Source organism: Elephantulus edwardii, unplaced genomic scaffold (genome assembly GCF_000299155.1).
Source record: "Elephantulus edwardii isolate Elephantulus edwardi_28Jun2011 unplaced genomic scaffold, EleEdw1.0 scaffold00028, whole genome shotgun sequence".
NCBI classification, from domain to species: domain Eukaryota; kingdom Metazoa; phylum Chordata; class Mammalia; order Macroscelidea; family Macroscelididae; genus Elephantulus; species Elephantulus edwardii.
The window spans coordinates 6,926,946-6,937,922 of record NW_006399778.1 but is presented as its reverse complement, the minus strand read 5'-3'; the positions used below and the strand labels follow the sequence as shown (position 1 = coordinate 6,937,922).

At 41.8% G+C, this 10,977-nt stretch overlaps 1 protein-coding gene across 1 annotated transcript in view; it reads right to left on the bottom strand.

Annotated features, from left to right (window-relative positions):
- Nucleotides 1-10,977, bottom strand: part of FUCA1 (fucosidase, alpha-L- 1, tissue) — a 30,544-nt gene that overhangs the window by 2,503 nt on the left and 17,064 nt on the right. Inside the window, exons 4-6 of the mRNA XM_006883660.1 lie at nucleotides 8,706-8,811; nucleotides 1,688-1,888; nucleotides 672-868 (exon numbers count right to left, since the gene is read on the bottom strand). Of these exons, the coding sequence (XP_006883722.1) occupies nucleotides 672-868; nucleotides 1,688-1,888; nucleotides 8,706-8,811 (504 nt within the window). The remainder of the gene's footprint in view (nucleotides 1-671; nucleotides 869-1,687; nucleotides 1,889-8,705; nucleotides 8,812-10,977) is intronic.

The window sequence follows — 10,977 nt, the reverse complement described above, 5'->3', positions numbered from 1 at the left end:
TTAGAGCTGTTGTGCATAGGGTTGCTATGAGTCAGAAACGACTCGATGGCACATAACAACAACAACAACATTATCTGCCTGGCACTAGCCAATGCTTTAATCTCATTTGATTTTCACCACCCTATGAAATGAATATCATCACCACATTTTATAATTGAAATGATGGAGGCCAAAGATAAAAACTTTCAAGTGTGAATCATGGTTTTGCCATTTACTTGAGGCATACTGTAGATGGTACCTAAACATTAACAAAAACCACACTGCCATCGAGTCAATCCCAATTCCCAATGACCCTACTGGACAGTGCAGAAGTGCCTGTAGGTTTTCCAAGGCTGTACATCTTTATGGAAGCAGACTGCCTCATCTCTCTCCCAAGAAGTAGCTGGTGGGTGTGAACACTGACCTTTTTGTTAGCAGTTGGTATCTTTTAAGCACTATACCAGTACTGGAGAGCTCTCTCTTTCCTCAGCCTCCCTCACTAGTCAAAGAAAACCTGATGGAAACAATCCAACTGGTGACACACATTTTAGGGCAAAAACCCAAGCTCTGGGGTTTCTTCAAGGCAACTTGCGACCTTGCTTGTACAATGTGGACTCAAGGAAGTCACAGGTCAGGACAGTCTTGTTCCTACACTTAACAGGGACTAAGAGTAGAAAGAACAGCAGACTCACCACACAGTTGTCCCATTCTTCTTCTTCTCTGACTGCACTCTCCACGGCTTGGAGCCATAGATAGCCTCCCCATTGATGCTCAGCCACTTCCCGACAGCAAGCAGCCTTTCTTGGAAAATGGGAACAATTATTCCATCTTTAGTTGGTCCAATGTTGAGAAGGTAGTTGCCTCCAAAACTTACTGTCTGAACCAGTTCCTGGAGAGAGCAGAGAGACAAGTACAATGTGCTTCAGACACACAGACATTGAGAAAAGAAGAGCATCCAGGGCGCTTTCTCCCTGTTTTGTAAATATTCTTCACACCTTTAAAAAGAGTACCTTTTTTTTGTCATTAGGAAGACAGAATATACTCATTAGAAAAAAACTGAAAAGTCCATGTTACGAGATGAAGAAATAACTTGAATCTGGGGGTTAATGGTTGTGGGCAGGAAAGTCACCCGGGACTGCAGGTGAGAGTGTACATCTGATGGTGCTTTGTGGAGTGGAAGGCAGGGTCCCGTGACAGAGGCACCACATGGGGCCGGGGACCCTGAGAAAGGAGGCACCTGGCTGTGAAGGGATCACGTGGAGCAACACAGAGAAGGCCGGGAACAGAGAGGCAGCTGTGAGCTGTTGCTGTGAGACCCTGAGGAGATGAAAGGGCTTTAGGGAATTTCAGGATGCTCTCCTGCTCCTTCACTGCACCTTCAGAAAAACATGTTGTAAAGAGATGTATTCTTCTAGGCTTCGGGGCCGTGTGTCTCATGTCACCTAGAATATGTGCACTTCAAGGAAGGCCAGTCAAATTAAAGTTATATACAGCAATTTTTTAAAAGGAGAACTTTTTTCATTCAACCTACTAAAGTTTAGCCAGAATTACACTCAAAAATCCGTTAATGGCCAAAGGGTCATTCTTAATTATATCTTTATGTCTGCAATTAGAGAAACCTACTTCCAGTTGAAAATGATCCTGAGTGTTTCCACTGCTCTTGATTCAAAGGCTGGTTTGAGAGAAGCTGCCATAGTGTAACTCTTACCGAAATGATTTCCTCTTCACTTGCAATATCTGACAGCTTCATGTCGCGCCGAAAGCCCCAGGACAACTTGTCAATGGAGGTGCACATCTCCCACTTGAAATCTGGCAGGGTCTGTGGCTTATACTTATCTTGACAGTTGTAGAACCCTCCATGGTGACAGGAACAGTTCTGACCCCAACGGTCATTTACCACCACCTGATCCTAAAGGAAGGAAGTGTACTGGGTCATTCAGAGTACAAACACTTAGCTTCCTTCATCAAAGGATTTTCATAGACGAAGAGTCTGTGTGGCGGCAAAGGAAAGACTTCATCTAGGGAGGGTGGTGGTGGTGGTGTGTGCCATTAACCTGATTTCACTCACAGTGACTCCAGGGAAGAGGGAAGAACTTTTTCAAGGGGTTTCCTAGATTGTGATTTTTATGGGGCACACTGCCAGGTCTTTCCCCTGTGCAGTCACAGAATGGGTTAAAACACTGACCTTCCGGTTAGCAGGCAAGTATCTCATCATTGTACCACCAGGAATCCTCAATCTATAGTAGTGGTTCCCAACCAGGAGCACATTTGCCCTTCAGGGGACACTGCTGCAGATATTTCTGGTTGTCATGATTGAAATGGTGTTATTTGTATTTCATGGTGTGTTGTAGCGGGTCTACTAACTGCGGTGGCTTTCTGTTGCTTAAAATGGCTTTTCTAGACGGTTGTTTAGCTAGCTGCCTCAACTCCATCTGGCCTGAAAGCACATTAACCTGGTTCTTCTACCTCAGCTCTGCCTGACGTGGGCCACCTACATCTTCAACAGCTGTGTTAGTCCCAGACTGGCAGCCGCAAGAAAGCAACGCAGCCTCGGCAGAGGAGAGGCAGAGCAACGTGAGAGCAGCAGTGTGACTTGCGGACTTGATCAGATCAAGTTTGCTGGAGGATGAGAAGTTGTCTGGACTGAGAAGCACAGTGATACTGGTCTGATTTGGAACTGCTACTCGTTTAAACTTCGTCTCACATACTTTGGGCATGTGGCCAGGAGAGACCGGTCCTTGGAGAAGAACATCATGCTTGGCAGGGTGGAGGGACAGCACAGAAAAGGAAGACCCCGGATGAGATGGATTGATACAGTGACTGGGGCAATGGGGGTTGGTGTGTTGGAATTACTGAGACGGGCTCAGAGCAGGGCAGGCTTCAGTGCTGTAGTACATAAGGTCACTGCAGGATGCAGGCGACTTGACAGCACATAACAAAAACAACAACTAGTTTATTTGGATATATCTGACTTGGGACTGCTATTCCACTGAAGCCAGAGCTTTACTCAAGCTTGCTGGAGGACTGAGGGGTTGTATGGTTATTGACTGCATACTGTTCCTTATTGCTATCCTGAGTTGTGGCCTGCTGACCTCAATAATCCCCACAGTCAAATCCAACAATCATGAGTATGGTTCTGCTAAGTCTGTGGTGTCACTGCAATGAATTTCAGACCCAGTTATTAGTAAAACTACCATTGGAATTGGTGAAAGTGGTTGCAGGAGCATGGGAGACCATGTCTGACTTTGCGGCTACCAGTTTTGTACTGTGGATGTTTTGTATTGTGATGGGGATCGTTCCCTTTAGGGAGTTAGCAGAAGTCAGACTCGGGCTTCCCCATGCTTTCCCTGCTCCAATCACAAATGGATATAGGTTCAGGATTCTGTTAAACATCCTTCAGTGCACCAGACATCTTGTCTTCCCTCCCCAGGCCCCAAATAAGTAATTAACTCGATCAAATGTCAGCACCATCACTTAATGAGCTTTGGTGTCATGGTGGTTCAAATCGACTGATTAATTCAGGGGAGAAAACCAGGAGAAAGTTTTCTCCTGTAAACTTGTGCAGCCTTGGCAATCCAATGCAGTACTGTGACAAATTGGAATTGACTAGATAACAGTGGGTTTTCTATGATGAAATGGAGATTCAGAGGACAGGACTTGTCTGAGGTGACTACTAGGCAGGTGTAAGCGGGAAGACTTCCCATTAGGTAGCCCTGACTTTCTTTAGGCTGATACAGAAGAGTCAGCAACCAAATAACCCTTCCTTCAAAGTTTAGGTGACCTATGAGAATTCACTACTTGGACTTTCTTAATTAACATTGTAGTATATTTTTTAACAAGATGATGAATACAAGGTTAATAACCAAAAACACTTTCTATTCATCATGGCAATAAGGAGATTGAAAAAAAAACCCCTTAAAATCCCTAATATTTCAGGTTCATTCATACTGTCAGTGGATACTTCCTATAGTTAAAAAAACCTGCCCAAACCAAAACTAAAATACCTCCTTGGTACTGCCTCATGGATGACCTTCCATTGGGTTTCCAAGGCTATATAGCCCCTGTGGGAAGAGACTGCCCACCCTTCTCCTGAGGTGGATTCAAACCACTGGAGTGGTATGGCCTTAGGGTTAGTGGCTGTCCCCAGGTGGCCTTTGCTCTTTTTACAGCATCCAGCATGCCTGGTGTTCTGATCAATGTTTGCAAATTGCTGCAGACCCCAGACATACTTCTATTTTATTGCCAATATAATATGTTTACATGCCCATCTTTCTCTTCAGACTGGTAGTTCCCTGACACCAGAAATTATATTACTCAAGTATGTATTTCCTGGGCTTAGCACTAGACACACTGTAAAATAGGTTTCAATAAATCCTTGCAGTAGCCCTCATATGTCTACACAGTGAGTGTGCAAATGGGAAGAAACCACCACACAAGGAGAAGCAAACTCCAGCTGCTTTGTAATTACTGTGCAAAAGAGACCAAGATTCTTCAACAAATGGTGCTGGCAAAACTGAACTGCTACTTACAGAAAGCCGAAACAGGATCCACATCTCACACCATACATAAAAATCAACCCAAAGTGGATCAGTGACCTGGGAGTAAAGCCCGAAACCATAAAGTTCATCAGAGACAAACTGGGATCAAGCTTAGATGACCTAGTCTATGGCTGCCAAATATAGCCAGAAATGCACATCTGGAGAGGATAAAGTTGATGAATGGGATCTTCTCAAGATTAAATCCCTGTACACATCAAAAACATTTTCCAACAGAGTGAAAAGAAAATCTACTGATTGGGAAAAATAATTCGGCAATACCATCTCAGATAAGGGTCTCATATGAAAAGTTTACAGAATCTTACTCAACATCAAGAAAACAAAGATTCTCACCACTGGGCTGATTGGCAGCATCATGATAGATGGTGAAGAGATTGAGATTGTTAACATCTTTCGTTTGCTTGGCTCCACAATCTAAACTCTTGGTACCTGTAGCCAGGAAATTAAAAGATGAATTGCATTGGTAAAGTCTGCTGTCAGAGACTGCTCCAAGGTACTGAAGGGCAGTGATGTCAGTCCAGTGACTAAAGTGCACCTGATACAGGCTATCATAGTCTTTGCAATTACTTGTTATGTGTCAGAAAGCTGGGCAATGACTAGGGATGATAGAAGGAGAACTGATGCCTTTGAGCTGTAGTGCTAAAGAAAAGTACTGAATATACCATGGACTGCTAAGAGAACAAACAAGTTCATCCTAGACAGGGTGAGAGCAGGCTGCTCATTGGAGGCAAGGATTCTGAAGCTTTGTCTGACAAACTGTGGACATACTGCAAAGAGGGACCAGTCTTCGGAGAGGGACATCATACTTGGGAGGAGTGGAGGTAACAGCCCAAGATCTTTGATGAAATGGGTTGATTCAGTGACTGGGGCAATGGGGATAGGTGTGTCAGAGAAAGTAAGACTGGCACAGGATAGAGTAGAGTTTAGGGCTGTTGTACATAAGGTTGCTATGAGTCGCAGGCAACTTGATGGCACATAACACCAACACGACCTCTATAAGGAAAAGCCCGACAACACTATTACAAAATGGGCAAAAGACTCTGGAAAGACTTTTCATAGAAGAAGATATTCGGATGGCCAACAGATACATGAAGAAATGCTCAAAATCACTGGCAGTAAGAGAGATGCACATCAAAACCACAATGGGATCTTACCCCAGAAGCAGTGGTAAAGTTTAAAAGGGCAGAAAATAGTAAATGGTGGAGAGGATGTGGTGAGATAGGAGTTCTTATACACTGTGGAATTATAAAATGGTACAAGCACTCTGGAAGGCAGTTTGGCTCAAAAAGCTAAACATAGAAATTTCTTATGACTCAGCTGTTTCACTGCCTGGAATATACCCTGAGAAAATGAGAACTGAAGTACAAATGGACACCTGTTTACCAATGTTCATAGCAGCATTATTCACAATTGCAAGAACATGGAAACAGCCCAAATGTCCAACCACAACTGAATGGACTGAGAAATTATGGTATATTCACACGATGGAATACTGTGCAGCATGCCAATGATTTTGTAGATTACTACTTAACTTGGAAGGGACTGGAGAGCATTATGCTGAGTGAACTAAATCAGTCCCATAAGGACAAATACTGTATAAGACTATTATTGTAGAATGTGTATGAGGATCCAAGGTGGGGAAGAAGAGGGGTGAAGGTGGGGAGGTGGTTAATTACAGAATCATACAATTTGATGGGGGTGGGAGGGGTGGGTAAAGGAAATGGGAAAGATCCAGGATGAAAAGCAATGTATACAAACTTTGTAAGTAAACCAGTATAAAAAATTTTATTTCTTTTAAAAAAAGAGCCCAAGATGACTCAGGGCCCCTGAATACTTGCCTGTAATCCTGAACATCAAATGATCTGGCTCTGTGGGTACCTAACTTGAACAGACAAGCAAAAGCCACTTTGAGAAAAATGGGAGAGCAGAAATTCTAGCCCTTCAACACTCAATTATTTACTCAGCAACTGCGTGTGGTAGGACTTACACTGTGACAGGCACGGGGGCCTCCCAGGTAAATCAAGCTCACACAGCCCTCGCAGACTGGCAGAGGAGACAGATATGAGGACAGTAGTAATATGGTCTCTCAGCAAGAACTGGTCAGTTAGGGATTAAAATAAGCAGGATCCTAACTCATCAGTGTTTCCCACTTCTCCCAGGAAAGGATGTGAAATGTCTGGAACCAGAGACTATTCTCAAAGCTGAGGATATATTAGCAGTAAAAAGACTAAAACCTTTGCCCTCATATAGCTGGAACACTAGTGAAAGTGAAAGACATTAAACAGGGTAAGTAATGTCTGTAATACGTTAGACCAGGAAACAAGGAAGAAAAAAAAAGGCAGACAAAGTCACATGGTGTGACAAGGTCATGCTGCAATCTTAGACAGGGTGTCCAGGGAAGGCTGCACTAAATCGATGATGTCTAGGTGAAGACCTGGAGAAACTGCTGGTGGGAGCAGTGATGACCCCACAGACAGAAGGAGCATCAAGGGCAGGAGCCTCCTTTGCTAACTGACCTCACCCTTCTGCCTCACAGGGAGTGCTGCTCTCTCTGGACAGAATGCAAAGAGAGGAACAGAAAGTTCTGTTGGAAAGTGGCTGAAGGTCAGCAGGAAGTGACAACATCTCTGCCTCTCCTCAGTTTTTCCTCTGAGCTGGACAGCTGAGATCTCACCTTAACCACCTGGCTTCCCTGTTAACCAAAAGTAACCAATTTTTTCCTCAGTACACTTTCCTACCATGAATTCAAAAAACCCTTTTAAGATGCACAAGAAACTCTTTCCTAGATTCAGAAGAGTGGGAGGAATCACGGGTACAGTGTCTCCAAGGCCCAAGTCTAGGGCAGCCCAGCATGAGGACCCCGGAACAGGACATGTTATGCAGCTCCAAGCCCCTATGTGGTCAGGAAGTACCAGAAGACCACCCTTTATTTGTCACCTTGGATCTCTGTCCCTTTTTCTATTCTCATTTTCTCAGCCTGATAATGCTGTTGGGTACCTTCAAGTTGACTCAAAGTCACAATGACTCTGCCTGAACCCAGGCCACCTCATGATTTCTGCTGTACCTAACTAATCACATGGCTGCAGTCTCTAACATTTATCCACAAAGCCCCTCAGGCTTATGCGTCCATCAGGTTACCTCAGTTCAAACTGGTTTCAGATTTAGATTTTTTTCTTCAAAATCCACAACAAATTTAGAACATGCATATAAACACTTTCAAATTTTCTAACATGAAGATTAAGATATCTGTTACTTTGAAAATGCACCAAAATATAACCTATGAAAGAAAAGGTAGCTGTTATATACTGGTCAGTAGTGTTGAAAATGAGCATGGGGTTAGGAGTAAGGAAAGTTCTCCCAAGAATCTGGACATAAGGGAAACAGATTTTTCCCTTGAGAAGTGAAATGAATAATCAACATAGAATAGATAAGGTCACAGATACAGCCATTTTATTCTTATCACTCGATTGTATGGTTTATTAATTTTGAGTAGTCTCCCTACATATAACATTTATGTGATTGACGAATTATTTCCTTTGCTTTATTTTCTTTATGGTGGTTTGAGAAATTCTACATACAATTTCTTCTCTACTACTCCTGGCTAGGGAGCTCTGGTGGCTTAGTGGTAAGGAGTTATACTGCCAATCCAAAGGCACATAATTCAAATTCACCAGCTGTTTTGCAGGAAAAAGATGGACAACCTTCTCTATTGTGATTTACAGCTTCTGAAAACCTGCTGGAGGGTCAGCTACGAGTTGGTTCCAACTTGATGGCATACAACAACACTCAATAATACTTAAACCAAACCTATGTTTGTCAAAATCAAGAATGAAACCTGAGCTAGGGGGGACAGACCTCACAATAGAAATGAATGAAATAGAAATTAAAAAATTGTATAAAAAAAAAAGAACATACATGCATGAAACACAATGCATATTAAAGATAAAAGGGGTTTTTATTTTTTAAAAAAAGGATGGAGCTTGTTTACCTATTATTAATCCTCCCCTTCTACTACTGTGATGTTGAGACTGCTCTTTATTACTACTGTTATTTGATTCTTGTTATTATTATAGATTTTGGCTCTGGAGCAATACTTCTTTTATAATAATTAATAAATAAGAACCAATACAATGACTTTTGTAATAGTAAGTAAGTCATACAATTGCATACCCTGACAGGGCTCTCATTGTACAGCCAGGCAAGAAAATTTGTAGAGTTCCAGTAAGTATCAGGACATTCCCATTCTCCATCAGACCAAATTAGGTCAGGCTTGTACCTGAAAAACAAGGTATGAGACAAAGCTTATCACCTGAGTGCATGGACAGTAAAGCTCTGAGAACCTGTTTTAGCAACAAATATTTTTAAAAGCAAAATATTTTCCCACTTTTTAAAGAATTGTGGTAAAAATATAGACACTGAAACATACAAGATAACTTCAAATTTATAACTTCATTATATGATAAATATATTAAAATTAATCTCATTTTGAAAGTAACACAAAATAAACATAATACAGAACATGTGAAAAACTATAGACAAATATCAACAAATAAAACCTATTTGGTGCATGACAATCTAAGGGGGGGCAGGAGCAGAGGGGAGAGGATGGGTAGGGGGTCAGTAATCACAGGGCCTCACAATTTGATGGGTGGAGGGAGAGGTGGGTTAGTAAATGGGAAAGATTTGGTGTGAAAAAAATGTATATGAACTTTGCAAGTAAACCAGTATAAAATAAATTTTTTTCTATTTAAAATTATTATTAATTTTAATGAAAATTTATAAAATAAAAATTTCATTAAAACCCCCAACCAAACAAAAAAAAAAATCCCTATTTATTGACATAACCACTAGTCAATAAAAATGTACCATTTTTGTATATGTCTTCAAGCCTTTTTCCTTATGAAGGAGTACTGGTGGCACAATGGTTATAGCACTTGACTACTAACCACAAGGTCCACTAGCCATTCCACGGGAGACAGCTGTGAGTCCTGTAAGGCAGGCATTATTATCGCCCCATGACAAAGTGAGAACCTGAGACTCAGAAGGTCGATTGAAAGCTTTGAAACAGTTGACGCTGCTGTGCAAATCTGCCTAATGCAAAATCCCATACAGTGTCCACTTGCAGTGTGATGGATGCAGTTTATGTGGCTTTTATCACCACTGAACTGTAACTTCTACCAAATAAATGTGTTGTTTTGTTTGGTACCAACAAGTCAAACCTGACTTACAGATCTGAATCCAGTTCTATTCTGCGCCATCCTTTTCATCTCTGACACACTTGTGTCCATTGTTACAATCACTGTGTCAATCTATCTGCTTGAGGGTCTTCCTCTCTTGCACTGACCCTCCACCTTCCCAAGCATGATGTCCCTCTCCAAGGACTAGCCTCTCCTAGCAACATGCCCAAAGTCTATGAGATGAAGCTTTGTCATTTTTGCCTCAAAGGAAAACTGGCTGTACTTTCTCCAAGACATATCTGGGTTTTTTTGGCAGTCCATGAGATATTTAGCACTCTTCTCTAATACCACAGTACAAAGACAATAATTCTTTTATCATCCTTATTCACTGTCCATCTTTCAGATACATAACAAGTGACTAAAAAGACCATGGCAGGGGAGCTCTGGTGGCCTAGTGGCAAGGAGCTGCAACTACAATCCCAGAGGCGAACAGTTCGAATCCACCAGATGCTCTGCCGGGTAAGGAGGGACAATCTCCTCCTGTACCAGTCAGATCTGATTTGACGGTACACGCACACAAAAATAATAATAATAATAATAATAATAATAATAATAATAATAGACCATGGCCTGAATCAGGGGCACCTTAAGTCTTCAAACTGATATCATTAATTTGGAGAGGTCCTTGACTGCAGACTTTCTCAGCACAATATGTCTCCTGATCTCCTGACTGCAGGTACCAAAGGTATTGACTGTGGATCCAAGTTAGATGAAGTAATTGAAGTTTCAATCTTTCTTCTTCTTCTTTTTTTTAAATTTAAGTTTATTAATTTCAGTAAAAATTTAGAGACTCTGGATTTCCATTCATTCAGTGTTGTACTTTTCTCCCCTCCCAACCCTCCCCCCTAGTACACTACCCTCTTGGAAAAGTAAAAGAAAAATTCTTTCACTGTTTTATAAATCCTCCCCCAGGTCCACTCCACCATGTAGCCTTCGCTCTAGACTCCTGTCACGACAAAAATACCTAATCACATATCCTTTTTAAACAGTTTTCTCCCTCATCTGTTTCAATGTAGTATACATTATTGAACCCATCCCTCTCAGTCTCTCCCCAACACCAAGGTCAGTTCTGTTTCACAACAGTGGCACCATGCAGGATTTGTCCTTTTTTTTTTTTTTGACAGTTTTATAACTTTATTTGTTTAGTTTTCATCCACATTGACGGTCTGTAGATTTTTGAAAGTGGTGACAGGTACATAGTGTAT